Raw genomic sequence first — 17,560 nt, forward strand, 5'->3', positions numbered from 1 at the left:
AAGTAGATGCTATTTATTTTAATTTTCATATCCCTGGAGCTCAGAACAGTGCCTAGATCATGGTATGCACTGAATAAAAACCATTTAAATCAAATTAAACATGTACACAGGAAAGTAACTGCAAGAATTTAAAGAGAGGAGTAACATGAAAAACTGGTGGGATGGAGCATTAGGAGGGAGTACAAGCTTATGTAAAAGTGTGGAAGGAGGAGACGAGATGTTTCACTCAAAGAACATGTAATAGTCCAGATGAACTGGAGCTGGGTGGATATAAAGAGGAGCAATTGGGGAACAGGGAGACTAATGAGGTTGGCTGGTACACTAGTCAGGATGAGAGGAGGTAAGCACTTGACCTGAGGGCATGGCCACAGAAGCAGAGGAGACCCCAGGGAGAGGTAGGTAGAGGGAGAATCAACAAGACTTGTCAATAACTGCAATGTTCATGGAGGGGGGAAGGAGAGGGAAGGATTGGGAAATGACTCAATTCAGAGGTTATTATAGAAAACTCATTAGTCAGTCAACAAGCCTGGAACAAGCAAACCCCAAAGTGTAAAAACTTCCTGTGCAAATACAAAAGCAAAAGTCACAAGCATATTTCAAGACTTAACCTGTGTCTGTAACTGCCACAAGACACTTACAAACAGGGAGCTAGAGAGAGGGGGAGAGGGCAGATAAGGACCCCAAAGTGGGGTTGCCATCCAGAGGGTCAGGAATAGCTCTTAAATTCAAAGAACATGAGACCTGGGAGGACTTTAGAACAAGAGATGTCAGAACTGGGAGGGGCCTTAGAACAGGAGATGTCAGAGTTGGGAGGGCCTTAGAACAGGAAATGTTAGAGTCAGTAGAAAGTTTTAAAAGAAAATATAGAAAGTTAAATGTGGACAATCCTTTCCCCACTCATCATTTCAAAGATGTACAAACTCATTCCCATGGAGAAGTGATTTTCCCAAAGTCGAATGAAACCATGCACTCCTTGTCCCATGCTCTCCCTCCCTGGCTCTCTGATCTCCCTCTATGTATTGTCTTCCCTCATCGAAATGCAAGTCATTTCCGTAAGGGTAGTTGACTACCCTTGTATGTATAACCCCAATGTTTAGCACAGTCCATGACACATAGTGAAGCCTAACTGATGGTTTAATCCCCTCCTCCTTCTCCATTATTCACCACCACCACCACCACTGCTTCTGCCGATGCCAGGAATATGGATCAATGACCACTGCACTGCTGCGTGACCCTGGTCAAGTCACTTCCCTCTCCCTCTGCCTATGTGTCCCCATTTGGAAGACAGGACAGTTGGACGTCTCCATAGTGCCTGCAGGCACTGGTTCATCTTCCAACCTTTGTCAGGGTCTTTGAGGAAACCATCATGTCCTACCTCGAATCTCTTAATCTGGACTTTGTGGAACTCCAGCTTGTTTTCCAGGTCACAGATCACGGCCTCCTGGCGGCAGACGATGTTGCGATCCACCGTGGTCTTCTCCAGGTGCTCAATGCGGGAATGAGCCGTGTGCAGCTGGAGCCAGGTAGGGCATCGGAACAGACCAGAGACCATCAGTTAGCTGAGAACGCCCAAGACTCTACTCAGAAGCAGCAAGTACTCGGGCACAGCGTTCCAGCCCATCTGTCCCCACCCATCTTGACTAATCTCCCAATACTCAGTGCTTCAGTTGGGGTCTGACCAGGAAAAAGCAGAGCCCAACCACCAGCCCACTGCATGAAATGCTTCTCTGCAGACAGCATTAGCTTTAGGGATGGCTATATATCCTACAGGGCAACAAACCTTGGGATCCATTAAGACTCCCCCCCAAGATGATTTTCTGGCAAAATGTTATTGAACCAGGTCTCCTCTATTAGTAATGTTGATTTTTTTTTTTGGAACCAAGTTCAGTATCTTCCATATTTCCCTACTGGTGTCTATCTTAGATCCAGTTGTAGCCTGTGAAGGTGTGTGTGTGTGTGTGTGTTTAGGGGTGGGAGTTTACTGACTGTAATGCACTTGTTACCCCACCAGCTTTGTGTGGTCTACAAGTTCAGTGGCAAGCCACGTAGTATGTGTGGCTGTGTGGCTATGGATATATGAGCATGTGGGAATGTATGGACACATGGATAAACACCAGCTCTTATGTATTCCATGTTGTGGGGTGGGCAGTCTGAAGGGCGGTTCTGGTAACAAAATATCCTCTTGTCTGACTGATCAATTGCTTATGGTAACCATCCGGCCAGAGCACATTTTCTGTCCTTGTTCAGACTAGGTACTGGCTGTGCTTTCACAGAAGGACCAGTGGAGGCTGAGACCTCCCTTGCCTCTCTCCTCCTACCCCAAGAGCAGGCTGGGGCCAGGGGAATTTACCTTTTCCTGGAGGCTTTGCTTCTCCTTCTTTGTTTCTTCCAGGCTCAGCTGCAGTTCTTGAATCTGTGTGATGTCATCGGAAGACTGGCAAGACCCAAAACTCCATCAGGATTAGGAGTCTGTCTGCTAACCAGACTCCCTCCCTCCCTCCCTCCCTCTTCATGCCATCCCATGAAATTCACAACTATAACTAGAACCCCGTGCAATAGATGTTATTATTATCCCTATTTTACAGATGAGGAAACTGAGGCACAGGTAAATTAAGTGACTTGTTCAGGACCACACAGGTAGTAAGTATTAGTGGCAGGCCCAGCGCTCTATCCACTGCACCACCTAGCTGCCTCCGGTGGTGGGGAGGAAGAATACATGGGATATGTCTTTGTTTATTTGTCATCCTATGCATTTTAGGCATTTAAAAACATAATTCTGAGGAGTCCATAGACTTCACCAGACTTCCTGCCAAAGGGTCCATGGTAGAAATAAAAGAAGTGAAAAGCTCCTGGTCTAGTCCAGTTCCCTCATTGGTACCAAGGAGAGCAGCAAGACTCATGGGCATGTAGTGGCTTGCTTGGGGCATCCTAGTCCATGATCAATTATCAACTGTCCCTCACTTTAGCACATGCTCCATAAAACCAAAGAATGATATGAGTCTCAGTGTGCTAGAAATAGCCACCCAGGAAGGAAAATACTCACAAGCTAACTCAGAAAGTCATTTCGAATCAAGACTATAAGCTTCATGAGGGCAGACAAAATTCTATGTCTGTCTTTATTACCACAGCACCCAGAGCAATGCCTTGCACAAAGCAAGAACTTAATGTTTGTTGCAATATAGATGGAAAAGAGGGAGAGGGAGAGGTAGGGGAAGAGAGAAAGGGAGAGGGAGAGGAGAGGAGGGGAGGGGAGGGAAGGGAATGGAAAAAAGAACAGAAAGAATACAGAAAGAAATGAAACTGGATTTTGTGCAATCAAAAGATTAAATGATATGTAGCTAGGTGCTGCAGTGGGTAGAGCATTGCACCTGGAATCAGGAAGACCTGAATTCAAATTGAGATTCTAATACTTACTAGCTATGTGACCCTGAGCAAGTTACTTCACATTTGTCTATCTCTGTTTCCTTAACTGTAAAATGGGAATAATGGCAGCACCTACATCACAGAGTTGTTGTCACAATCAATTGAAATAATATTTGTAAAGTGCTTAGCACAGTGCCTGGCACATGATAGGTAATTAATCAGTGTTTATGTCCTTTATAAATATGGAAACATGCCTATCTGCAACCTTCAGGGTCTTAGGCACTCTGAATATCTCTCATGGTGCCTCCCTGATATTGCCCAAATATCCATCCACTCACACCTGGGAGCCCTGACTTCTGGCTGAGACCCCTTACCTGAGCTATGAGTTCTTTGTGTTTCTTCATTAGCTCATTCAGATCCTCCTGGTCTTCATCAATACGCTTCAGGAGGTCGGCTCTCTCCAGCTGCAGCCGATAGAGCTGCTCGTCAACCTGGTATGAAGAAGGTGGGGAGTTCTTGAGATGACAAGGAAAGTGAGGCTGGGTGTGGGTGAAGGCAGGGGAGACAAGGTCAGGAAGCTGGTAACTGGGGGGGGTCCCTTCAGAGTGCAGGTCCCCCTCTGCATTTAAAATAAAGGGGTTGGAATCAAAATAGAATGTTGTAGAACTGTACTGGTTAAGGCTTAGCCCCCCTCCAAAATAGATGTATGAGAATACACATCCTTTCTTTCTTTGCAAAAGTGGTGGTCTCTGGGTGTGGAGCTCTACATTCAATGTGAGACTTGCTTGATCTGATGGTTAGTTTTAGTGAACTGGGTTTTTCCCTCTTTTTATGCTTTTCCTAGGGTAGAGGTAAAAACCAGCTGATTCTCAGAACCCTCTGCCTCCTTTCCTGTCTCTGTCTCCATCACTGCAAAAGCCCAGCACTGTGTGTTTTCCTGTGTTTCCTGTTTGGTCATGGCCAAAGCATCCCTCACCAAGTGGAATGCCCACTGGTGATAAGCGTCTCTGCACTTTGCAGCCACTTCTGTTGGCAGGACCTTCCAGAGTCTAGTCTCTGCTGGCATAGCTCTGCAGATGCTGACAGGGTCCCCTCCAGCCCTGATGTGCTCCAGAGGGATGGGGAGGCTAGGAATAGGCACTGTGAATTCCTCCCAAATGAGGCAGCTCCCTCCCACCAATGGAGATCCACCCCTTCCCTGCCCTATTTACAGTCTTAGAGCACTAACAAGAAAGGTTAAGTGCTTGCCCAGAGTCATCTCCAGGATGCACCAGTCTGTGCAACATAGCCAGGACCCTCTTCCACGTGCTCACTGTATAGAGTCCTTCACTGAGAGACTTGTGACCTTAGGGCTGGAAGGGGCCAGCCCAGTGGGCAGCGGGCTATTCCCAAGACTGACTCACCCAAAATCCCTTCTACGTCATGAGAATGTGTGTGTGTGTGTGTGTGTGTGCGCGCGCGCATGCACACACGCGCACGCACTGGAAGGACTGGGGGTGGGGGGTGAAGGGTCAATACCAGATTCTTGTTCCTGGTAATGTTCTCCAGCTCACTGTGCATGTTCTCTAGGTCCTGGGCCAGAAGCTTCTGAGTGTTCTGAGCATCTGCACACTTGGCCTCACTTTCTTCTAGCTGTACAAGGAAAGCAGGAGGGAAAGGGCAAGGGAGGGAGGGAAAGAGAGACAACATGGGGGCGTGGGGCAGGGAAGGGAAGAGAAGAGCGACCACTGTGAGATCCAACCTCTTCCAATTTCCAAAACCGCCTCCTCAAATTAACTCCCTCCCATTCCCAGCCTGCCCTTCACCGGCAACATTATTTACGGTGAACTCTTGAGTGTTTTCACCTATTAAATTACATTGTAGTACAATTGAAAAAAAATTATTTTGCCCTCGCGGCAGTTAGTTTCTATTTTACAGTCAAAACGGCTCTCGATTTAATGGTTACCACACCATGAAATAAAGCTGCAAATGAGGCTGGGCATGGTTCTTGAAAGAAGGCCTTGCTCCAGTGGCTGAGGCTCACTTTGAAATGGGAGCCCTTAAAACAAGTCATCAGTTTACTGAGTACATGGCCAGAATCATTGCCCCCCAAGGGCTGGACCCCCACTCCTGCTCTCTGTCCAGAAAGTCAGCCAGGGAAGGATGGAGAAGAGGAAACCAAAGAACACTGGGCTGGGGTTTAAGTCCATTTGTACTATTGACTTTCTTTACCAACCCAACAAAGACGCTTCAGTCAACAAGCATTTATTAAAGATCTACCCTGTGTTAGGCACTGGAGCCACAAATACAATGAGTAAAACTATCTCTGTGCTCAAAGAGCTTACAAGGACATGTTTAAGGAATGAGAATAAAGACCAATAGTTTTATTGATTTAATACAAGAGAGTTGGGGGGAATCAGGAAATGCTTCATGTAGCAAGAGATGCCTAAATGAACTTCACATCTGGAGCATTAGATTCATTTTCTGAAGCTGCCTTTATGAAAGGGGTCATACATCTGAGCTGGAAGAGGCCCTGGTGGTCATCTAGTCTTATCTCCTTTATTTATCTGGATCAGAAGATCAGGGAAGATAAGGTAATTGCCCAAGGTCCCACTGACAGGAAAATGGCAGAGCCGAGATTCAGACTCCTGGGTCTGGGGGTGAAAGGGATATTGGAAGCCATTGAGTTCAGTCCCTTCCTTTGACTGATGAGGAAATTGAGGCCCAGAGACATTGAGTAACTTGAACTGGGTTGCACAGGTAGCTCATGCTCCTTCCAGTGTGACACATCGACAGACTAGAGCTGGTTCAAAGGAGGGAGAGGAGGGTTATGAGGAGACAGGAAGCCATGGCATAGGAAGATCTATGGAAGGAGTTGGAGAAATTTGGGTGGGAGAAGAGAAGTCTTGGGAAGGAGGTAGTAGCACAATAACCATCTGCAAGTATGGCAGACAACAGAAGGTGGGACCTAAAGTCAGAAAGACCTGGACTTGGCTTGTGTGACTGGGAATCCACCTAAGCCTCAATTTACTCATCTGCAAAAAATGGGGATAAATTACCAGTAATATCTGACACTTTTAAATCCCTTTAAGGTAGGCAAAACACAGTGAGTATGTATGTATGTCTATGTTTGTATGTACACACATAGACACAATACATATGTGTATGGTATGTCCACGTCTATGTGTGTAATTGCTTCATTTGATCTTTACAGAAACCCTGTGAGGTAGAGCCTAGTATCAATCCCATTTCTACAAACAAGGAAACTGAAGCTAAGAATCAGAAAACTACAGAATTGGAACTGAAAGAGGCCTAAGTGGGCACATGATTCAAACCAGCAGTTAGCACAGTGCTTGGCTTGGTTTTGTTGTTTAGTCATTTCTCAATCATGTCCTATTCCTTATGACCCTATTGGAGGTTCTCTTGGCAAAGACACTGGAGGGGCTTGCCATTTCCTTCTCAAGCTCATTTTATACATGAGGAAACAGGCAAACAGGGTGAAATGACTTCCCCAGAGTCACACAGGAAGTATGTGTCTGAGGCCAGATTTGAACTCATGAAGATGAGTCTTCCTGATTCCAAGCCCAGTGCTCTATCCATTGCACCACCTAGGGCCTCATATATGAAAAGATTGTTCAGGATCAGTCAGTCAACAAGCATTTATTAAGTGCCTACTATGTGCCAGGCACTCTAATAATCACTGTGGGTACAAAGGGAAGGACACTGTCCCTTCCCTCAAGAAGCTTGCAATCTAATTGGATAGACTACATGCAAATAACTCATGACATACAAACAATGAGTTACAAACAGTTTAAATGGAGTAATGTCAGAAAGAAGGCACTAAGGGGGTGGGGGTTCACATGAGCAACCAGATAAAGGACTAGGCATTTTTTTCAATCCCCACAACCTCTCAAACCTCTTCAAAATAGTAATTCTGCTCCAAAGATAAAGGTACTACAGCTGTCTCCATGGTGAACAACATCCAGAATCCAAAAGAAGGTAAAAACAAAACTCCATGAACCGATTGATGTTCCCTGGTCCTGAGCTCACACAGCACCCCTTCCCCACCTCCTCCATGACTGACAGCAAGGCTGCAGTTAGAAGACCTGAGGATACAACACAGGCTTACAACAAAACCCACCCCCTCAGCCCAGTCCTTTCTCCCTCTTTCCAATGCCTGAGACCCTGGCTCCAGGCTATGGAAATCTTCCCTGGTTGTGATAGATAGCCACAACCCCTCAGGAGTAAGAGCCTTTCAGGCCACTACCCCATAGTGCTAGGGCTGCAAAGCTCCAAAATGCTGGTACTGGAGCCAATAACCCTGTAACATCAACAGAACTGGAGCCAAGGCAGACAAATCTATAGCAACATCACCACAAAGCTCAGACTTGCTGGTGCCAGAAAGTAGAACGAAGAGAGTGGAACAAGAGGACACTGTGTGTGTGTATATTGAGGGGGAGGCCATCTACCACTCCACTAAGCCTGAGGGAAAGAGCACAGCACCCATTCGGGGCCAGTTGTGACCATTCAAAAGTCTGTTGGGACAGAGACCTAGGCTAATAAACCATGAATTGCTCAATGTTGGAAGGAGGTTTGAGATGCTTTGAGATCCAATCCCCAAGTAAACCGCCACCAGAGGAGACAGTCAGAAAGTGAATAGGAAAAAATAGGGGGGGGGGAGACTGAAATTACTAGAGATTTGGGGCAGCTAGGTGGTGCAGTGGATAAAGGACTGGCCCTGGATTCAGGTGGACCTGAGTTCAAATTCACCCTGAGACACTTGATACTTGATACTTGCTGTGTGACCCTGGGTAAGTCACTTAACCCTCATTGCCCCGCCAAAAAAAAGAAAAAGAAAAAAAAAGAAATTACTAGAGATCTCAGGAAAAAGAAAACTCAAAGACCTCAAAAATAAACAGATAAATCATAAAGGGAAATATTAACAACAGAAGAAGATATGGTCTTCAAAGCTAGGAAATGAGCTCAGACATCTATGAATAAATACTGCAAAATAAGGAGAAATGATCCAAAATGAGGAACCTGTGTAATTTCAAGAGAACATGAAATGACAACACTGTCCCTGAGTGGTACAACAGACAAATAAGAGTTATAAGAGCAGACTTTATGGCCTGAACAGCAAAGCTAATGGGCAGAATAGAAGAAAAATTAAATCTTCAATAACAAGCCACACCAAAGAAACAAAAGAGAAAAATAGATGGGGAATGCAAATATGCATAAATGAAGGATAATCTAGAAGAAGAGAAGCAAAAAAAAAACAAAGAAAATATGCTCCTTATGCAAGCAGAATATATGTATCTCTACAACAAGATGCATGGACAAGCTAAGGACCATGGGTCTCCCAGAAGATCAGGACAGGACAAAAAAACCTTAACACCACAATGAAGGAAATAATGGAAGAGAACTATCCAGAAATTCTGAACATAGAAAATAAAATTCCTAATTGGAATTTCACAGATTATTTCCAGAAGAAAAAGAAAAAAAGTCAAGGCTGAAAACTCCAAGCCACATAGTGGTTAAATTTAACAATTCAATTCAGAAACAAGTTCTGCAAGCCATTAGTAGAGAGACCTTCAAATACAAAGGAAAGGACACTGAAATAATGCAAGACTATTCTGAACCCACTAGAAAAAGGAGGAGGGAATGGAATAATGTGTTCTGAAGAGCACTGGAGCTCAGGATGCAGCCCAGGGTGACCTATCCTACAAATCTGAACTTAGCCATCCAGGACAAAAGATGGAAGTGCAACAACAAAGAGTTTGAAACATTTTTAGAAAGAAAGAGATAATTCACTTTGCAAACAACAGAAATGCAGGAGGAGTGAATAAAAGGAGCTGACAAGGACAGGAGCAGCAACAGAATTGAAAACAGAGACCAGTAAGAGACCTCTTTCTGAATGTAGACAAGGAGAAGAGGTGAAAGCAGAAATTTGGTAGAAGTAACTGGACAAGGGGCATTACACAGAACCTGGTGACAGCCTGCCTACAGGTGAATCATTTTTTGTGGGAGGATACATTAAGGGAGGGAGGAGAACAGAAGGATACAGAAGCCTGGGATGTGTCAGGTTCAAATCAAGAGCTAGCAATGAGGGGAAAATGATCCCTCTGGTCTTAGGAGGATAAGATCCTGCAGGGAAATGGGTAAGGAAGAGTAGGGGAAGGATTGAAAGGAGAGGGGAAGGAAAGAGGCCTTACTATGATGGTAGGAGGGGGGTTCCATTGATCAAGCTGCCATGGTTCAAGAAAAATGGTCTGTGAAGGGTGATGGGGACCCTTCACTAGGAGATTTGGTGCTTGAAAGGTCTAAGGGGAGTTGATTTATTTGTTCTGGGTAACACAGCTGGTAAATATCTGAGGTGGGATTTGAACCCAGGTCTCCCTGACTCCAATTCCAGGATTTTATCCCCTATGCCAGGCTGCCTCCCAGAATTATTGTATCTTTCTGGTGAAATTATGGACTTTAAGGTTTGCACTTGCAAATGAACCTCCATGGCTGTTACTATTGGAGGGTCTATCTCAGAGAAGAGGGATTAACTTTATCTGCTTGGCCCCAAAAGGCAGAAAGAGAAGTAAAGGGTAGAAGTAATAATAGGGTGGGCCAAAAGTCATGAATTTGATAACTCCTTTATTTTTTTGTTTTTAATTCACAGTGCCACGGTATATAGAAGAAATGAAATTACATTATATGTGAAAAATCAAAACTTGTAAATGGTGAAAAATAAAGAAAAAATTTTTCAGAAAGCTATTGAAACATCAGACCCCTTCATGACTTTTGTCCCACCCTCTAGAAGGCAAATTTCATCTCCGTGTCAGGAAAACCTTCCTAACAATCAAAGGTGACCCAACATGAAATGGTCTGCCCAGAGGACATGGTGAAGGGTGGTAACAGGTTCCCTCTCACTGCAGGGGGACCTCTTGTTGGAGATGGAAAATGGATTTTTTTTGAGATAGGCAGGACTAGACAGCTTCTGAGCTCTTTTCCAATGCTGAAATAAAGAGACTGTGGGCAAGTGATGATGTCCCTGGATTTGTTGACTATTTTTGGTTTTGGTTTTGGTTTGGTTTTGGTTTTGGTGAGGCAATTGGGGTTAAGTGACTTGCCCAGGGTCACACAGCTAGTAAATGTTAAGTGTCTGAGGCTGGATTTGAACTCAGGTCCTCCTGAATCCAGGGCCAGTGCTCTATCCACTGTGCCACCTAGCTTCCCCTGGATTTGTTGACTATTTAAAATGAAGGGAAGAAATGGACTAGGTTGTCTCTACAATCTCTTTTAGCTTAGAGCTATGATCTATGGTCTTTTGAATTCTTCATCCAAGTGGCATTCCCCTCTCTGTGCCTCAGTTTCTTCTTCTGTGAAATGAGGGGATTGAACTAGATGATGTCTGTGGTCCCTTCCAAGCTCTAAATATATGGTCCCATGACCTTATAATACTGAGATCCTGTAGCTGGGGTTTAAACATCAGGCAGGGGGTGGACTCCCATTATAAAATCCTTTGTCTATCTGTCTCTGTCCCTCTTTCTCTCTCACTTCCCCTCTCCCTGTCTCTTTGTCTCTTAATCTATGTCTCTGTCTCTTTCTGTGTCTCTATCTCTGTTTCTCTCCATCTGTCTGTTTCTACCTCTCACTCTGTCTCTCTCTGTCTCTGTCTCCTTCTCCGTCTCTTTTTCTGTCTCTGTCTATCTCTCACTCATGGGAAAATCAATGGAGTTTTATAACTTGCTATTCATGGACATTATGTTTCTCTAGTTGAGAACAGCACAAGTTTCAGAGATTAGAACTTGATGGCCCATTTCCCTTGGTGATTTGGGGTGATTGAGACACTCTGGAGGAAATGATTTAGGGCTGAAGCTGGTAATTTGCATTGTTATGGCTTAATCTCCAGAGGAAATTAGATGCTAGGAGCTTTCTGCTTTGCCTGCAGTTGGAGTCCTTCCTCAGTGCCCTGAGTCAGGGAAGTCTCTTCCTACTTGAGCAAAGAGATAAGATAAGCCTGGCCTTGGTACTGTCTTGTACTTAGAAAATCACCATCAAGTAGGGAGCCACCTACATCCTGTTTGAGGGATGATTGGAAGAATCATAGGAAAATAGATTTATAGTTGGAAGGGACCCAAGAGAGTACTACTGGTCTATCCCCTCCCCCATTTTACAAATAGGGAAACTGAGTCCCAGAGAGGCTATCTTTGGATGAAAGATGCCCATCACAGTCAACCCCCTCATTTTATAGATGAAGAAATTGAGGCCCAGGAAGGCTAAACAACTCACCAAAGGTCCCACAGGTAGTAAGCGTCAGAAAGAATTTGAACTTAAGCCCCTGGTTCCAGAGGCACTGTGTTTTCTGGTATTCCAAGTGACTTGCCCAAGGTAAACAGCAGAGCCTAGATTTATACCTGGGTTTTCTGACCTCCATGTTGGTGCTCTCTTCATCTTGGCAGTGCTATCGGCCCCCAACAACCCTGCCTCCACCATTTCCACCATGCTCCCTCTCACACTTTGAGGAAAATCTAACCTGAGAGATCACAGGGATAGGAAAAATCCATTTGTTGTTATTATTATCCCCATTTTACAGTTAAGGAAATTAAAGCAAAGGTTAGGTGACTTGCCCAGGGTCACACAGCTAGTGACTGGGTCAGGATCTGAATTCAGACCTTCCTGACTTCAAGTCTAAACACTCTTTCCACTGTGTCACTTATTTGCCTCTAATTCATCTTCTCTGTTGCCCATCCTTTGTATGTTGAAAGGACATTGCTTGTTTACATGCCTGTTTGATTAAATAGACTCTGAAGTCCCTTCTAACTCTGAGTCAAAGGTTGAAAACTCCAAAAGCTGCAGAAATGAATGGAATTTTGTTGACTGGGACCAGACCCGTAGCCACCATGGTGCCTACTGGGCTGGCTTGGGGCTACCGAGTGAGCTTAATATATGGCATTAAAGGTTCCAATTCATTCTACTTCTCCAGCTGGAAGAAATATAGGCTTCTCTCTGGCTGGTTTTTCCATTATAGATGACCCGGTACTAGAATAATTCACCCCACATTATTTCCATATCGAAAGAGCTTGATTGACATTTTTATGAAGTAATACAGGAGATCATGTCAGGGCTGAGATCAAATCCTTCATGACTGTCAACAGAATATTGCCCATTTCTTTAAAAATGACTTTCCTGGGATCGCCTCCAGGCAGGGAAGTCATAGGGAAGTCGGGTGTGACAACAAAGGGCCATTGACTAATTCAATTTCTCAGAAATTATTATTGAAATGATATTAACCTATCTCCAGTCAGCCCCCTTGAATGAAGCTGCTTCACTCCCCTACCTAGCCAAAGTACATAGGGAATTCCATTCCATTCCACAAGTATTTATTAAGTCCTACTCTGTGTACTGGGGATACAAAGACAAAACCAAACCAAACATTCCCTGCCCTCAGGAAGCTTACCTTCTCCTGGGAGAAAACGATACACCCAGATAAGTAAATATAAAAATATGCAAAATTTAAAAGTGGGGTTTTCCTGGAGGGGGGTCATGAGGAAGGACTAACTTTGGTTCCTCTCCATGAGCAAGGAATGGCTTGCGTTTCTTAATTCTGTAGTCATCAGCCCCCTCAGGACACTTGTTGCTGGCCCTCTAAGACTTTCCATCTCCTGCCCTTTGATTTTGCACATGGTGGTGAGTCCTTCCCGGAAAGTGACTTGTCCTTCCGCCTTGTGGAAATCCTACCTCCCTTCAGAACTCAGTTCCAATACCAGCTCCCCTAAGAGACCTTTCTGGACTCCCTTATATAGGAACATCCTTGCACCCAGGAATTAATGTTGAATTTTTAGTATGTAGCTTATATTTATTTAACTGAGTATGCATCCTACTGCCCTCCCATACCAATTGCATGCTCTTTGTAGGCAAGAACTGTCTCATTTCATCCCTGATACTTAGCATAGGGCTTGGGGTAGAGCAATAGTTAGCATTAAAATAGTGATTTATATTTGTAAAGCGCTTTACAAATATAATTTCATTCAAGTCTCACAACTCTGTGTAGTAGTTTCAATTGCTGTTCTGCTGTTCAGTCATTTTTCAGTCATGTCTGATTCTTTGTGATGCCATTTGGGGTTTTCTTGGCAGAGATACTGGTATGTTTTGCCATTTCCTTCTCCAGCTCATTTTACAGATAGGGAAACAGAGGCAAATAGGGTTAAGTGGCTTGCCCAGGGTCACACAGCTAGTAAATGTCTGAAGCCAGATTTGAACTCATGAAGATGAGTCTTTCCGATTCCAATAGTGGCACTCTATCCACTGCACCACCGAGCTGCCCATAGGTGTTATTATCATCCCGATTTTAGAGATGTGGAAGCTGAGGCTGAGAGAGTAACTTCTCACACACAGCTAGAAGGTGTCTGAGACAGGATCTGAACTCATGGCTTCCTGACTCCAAGTCCAGTACCCTATCTATATAGGCATTTAAATGCTTTTAAAATTGAATTGAGTTAGCTGAAGACATCTGGTTGGGATGGGGCATGCCCTGAAGATTCTGGAGATGTTGTGTTCATGCCATCCCTGGAACAGCTCCCCCCCCTCCCACGTATACAGGTAGGTACCATCTTATCCAGATAGTTCTACCTCACCAAGTTTAATTTGGAGCCACAAGGTCATGGATTGAAGCTAGCATTTGAACTTGGACCCTCTGATCTCAAATCCAGGGCACTGCCCTGTGGATAAAAGCAGTAAATTAAAGACACTTCCTTCTCTGAGTCCTGGCATGGGGTGACCTTGAAGGGACTGGGGCAGGTGCTAAAAGGTGGCCCTTCACTGGAAAACACAGGCTCCTTTCCTGGGAGAAGAGAGAGCACAGGGACCCCAGACCACCTCCTGTGGCTCCCACCATTCCCTCCCCTCCTCTGCCTCTTCCTCCCATTACTCAGACTTCAGACCCCACTCCCCCAACTCCAATCTCCTAGCTCCCTTTGATTTGGGGGCAAACACCAGGCAAATAGAAAGAGTACACATCAGCAACTACTGAGTGGAAAATCCTTGGGAAAAAGGACAGCTTAACCTTTGTCTTTGTGTGCCCAATACCTAGCAGAGAGTAGATGTTTAATAAATGCTTACTGGATTGAATTAGAGGTATTATTGCCCCTGTTTCACAGATGGGGAACTGAGGCTCCCGCAGAGGATGCATCTCACTCTCAGTCACAAAGCTAGTGAGTAGCAGACAACAGGATTTCACTGCAGATCTTCCTAACTCCTCATCAGAAAGAACTCCATTAGGTGAGCACACAGGAAATGTTTGCTGACTGACAGCCACTTTGGCCTCATCACAGATCCTGTCAGCATCTGTTCCCAGGTACTTGTGGCAGGAGACAGAAAATATACCGCGTCTCTGCTAAAATCAGTGGCTTTGTCTTCCCAGAGACATGAACGATGGAGAACCTCCACCCCCAGTTTCTTTCCTCTCAATGACTGATGTTGCCTTTTTCTTTCTTTCTTTCTCCCCATTTTCAAGCTCACAGGCTTTTTGTTCCCCCGCCTGGAGAGCATCCAGAAGAAGGCAACCAGCATGTTGGGGAGCAACTGGAGGTTGGAGCCCAAGGTATTTAGCCTCCAGAACACAAGACTAAGGGAGGTGCCAGATAGCTGCTTTCAACTATCTGGAGGGCTTCACAGGAGAGAGGGATCAGATCCCACCACCCCACCCATGGCCTCCGTGGGCAAAACTAGAAACTATGGTTATTAGCTTCAACAAAGAAAATTTAGGTTTGATATCAGGAAGAACCTCCAGACAGTGACAGCTGTTTGAAAGTGGAAGGGTCTCCTCCCCTTATTCGAGATATTTAAGCAAGAAGCTAGATGTTTCTTCAGCTACAGGTTGACCTCAATGGGTCTCTGAGATCCCTCCCGGCTCCAAAATTCTACAAATCCTCCTCTTCTCCTACACTCTGTGCTCCTCCTTTCTCCTTCATTGCTAGAATCTTCTTTCTTTCCACGTCCAAATTCATTACAACATTCTCTTTCCCAGCATCCTCTCATTCACAATCAAGTGAAATGACATACCCGTGAACCAACACCTGGGATGGAAATCCTCCCAAGATAAACAACTAAGTCTTTCTCTCTCCCTCCATCTTCTCTCTCTCCATCCCTTGCCCTCCTCTCCTCTCATCTCGTTTCTTTCCTCTTTCCTCCTCCTCTCCCCTCTCCCTCTCTGTTCCCTTCCTTTTCCCTCCTCTTCTTCTTCTTTCCTTTTCCCTCCTCTTCCCTCACCTCCTTCTCTCTCCCTTCCTTTGGTTCTCCTCTCCTCTTCCTTCTCTTTCTTTTCCTTTCCTCTCGATCTGTTCCAGCACCCTCTTCTTTCCCAATCAGAGCAAGAAACCTTCCCACCAGGGCAGAGCCAATTAAAATTCCCATCACAGACACATAAAACACAAGCTGATGAATGCCACTGCTTTTCTCAGCTATGCCATCTTGCTTGCTTTGAATACCTGTGTAAAATGTTTACTTTGGACTTATTAAGCTTCTAAATGAGCTGTCCAGGCATACAGAATGCTAAGAGGAAATAAACAAGCTCAGGATTCAGCAAAGGTGTTCCAACTGAGCCTGGGGAAGTAGGAACGTAACCCACTAGTGAAGGAGGCAGGGAAACCCTATTTAGAAATGGCAGAAGTGAGGGGCTTGGGGTGCAGAACAGCAAACATGCTGTCTGACTCAGTTGATGTGTTGGGTAATTTTGCTGAATTGCTTTTTCTTATCTCATTTTTATTTGTAACAAGGGAAGGATATTTTGGGAAAGGGCGGGAAATAATATATAAAGAAAAAGGATGACTAGAAATAGAATTGTTTAAATAGAAATAGAAAGTTTCAACAGAAAAAAATAAAATAGAATACGTCCTTTCCCCCCAGATTCATCAAAGATGGCACACTGAGGATTCATTGGGGAGCAAGGAAATGTTCCCAGCAAGAAGTAAAGCCAATTCCAACATAGAAGTGAGTGACATGAAATTTTTAAATCTAAAGCTGTTTTCTTGGACATTTCAGTTCACTATTTACTCTCCAACAGTGACATCAAAGAGATATTTTTCAAGAAAGCTTAGTCTTCCATGACTCAATGAAAAAACACTATAGATATACCATCCTAAACACCCCCAACTTCCCTGTTCTAGGCATCTCTCTCCAAGAGGGTAGAAGTAAGACAAGACACCGTATCGGGTGGCACAAGCACCTCAGAGTATGAATACTTGAGTTCTGCTCCAAGCTTTATGACTATGGGGGAAGAGACATTGATCAGGGGGCCCTGGATCAATAAGGAAATTTTTTAAAATGTAAAGTCCTCAATAAATGCGCATCTATGATCCAGCCATTCTGGAGAGCAATTTGGAATTATGCCCAAAGGGCGATAAAGCTGTGCATACCCTTTGACCCAGCAATCCCACTTTTAGGTCTTTTGCCCAAAGAAATCATGGAAGGGGAAAAGGGACCCACATGTACAAAAATATTTATAGCTGCTCTTTACGTGGTAGCAAGGAATTGGAAGTTGAGGGGGTGCCCATCAATTGGGGAATGGCTGGACAAGTTGTGGTATATGAATACAATGGAATACTATTGTGCTGTAAGAAATGATGAGCAGGAAGAGTTCAGAGAAACCTGGAGGGTCTTACGTGAGCTGATGATGAGTGAGATGAGCAGAACCAGAAGAACATTGTACACAGTATCATCAACATTGAGTGTTGACCTACTATGATGAACTATATTCTTCTCACCAATGCAATGGTACAGAAGAGTTCCAGGGAACTCATGATAGAAGAGGATCTCCAAATCCAAGAAAAAAAAAGAAAGAAAGAACTATGGAGTATAGATGCTGATTGAACCACATTATTTCTTTTGTTTTGGGTGCTGTTGTTTTTTTTTTCTATTTTGAGGTTTTGCATCACTGCTCTGATTCTTTCTCTTGTAACAGGATTAATGCAGAAATAGGATTAATGTTATTATGTGTATATATATGTGTGTGTGTATATATATATATCTATATGTATATGTATAGAGATATATAGATATAACCTATATCAGATTACCTGCTGTCTAGGGGAGGGGGGAGGGAGGGGAGGGAGGGAGAAAAATCTGAAATTGTAAAGCATGTATAAACAAAAGTTGAGAACTATCTTTACATGTAACGGAAAAAATAAAATATCTCATTAAAAAAATAAATAAATAAATACTTAAAAATAAA

At 44.2% G+C, this 17,560-nt stretch overlaps 1 protein-coding gene across 3 annotated transcripts in view; it reads right to left on the bottom strand.

The window, feature by feature from the left end:
• MYO18B (myosin XVIIIB) overlaps window positions 1-17,560 on the bottom strand; it is a 346,197-nt gene that overhangs the window by 101,763 nt on the left and 226,874 nt on the right. For all 3 annotated transcript variants that reach the window (XM_043977482.1, XM_043977483.1, XM_043977484.1), the window contains exons 35-38: window positions 4,882-4,995; window positions 3,738-3,854; window positions 2,351-2,434; window positions 1,376-1,513 (exon numbers count right to left, since the gene is read on the bottom strand). In XM_043977482.1, coding sequence (XP_043833417.1) covers window positions 1,376-1,513; window positions 2,351-2,434; window positions 3,738-3,854; window positions 4,882-4,995 — 453 coding nt within the window. The remainder of the gene's footprint in view (window positions 1-1,375; window positions 1,514-2,350; window positions 2,435-3,737; window positions 3,855-4,881; window positions 4,996-17,560) is intronic.

This window comes from Dromiciops gliroides, chromosome 1 (genome assembly GCF_019393635.1).
Source record: "Dromiciops gliroides isolate mDroGli1 chromosome 1, mDroGli1.pri, whole genome shotgun sequence".
NCBI lineage: Eukaryota > Metazoa > Chordata > Mammalia > Microbiotheria > Microbiotheriidae > Dromiciops > Dromiciops gliroides.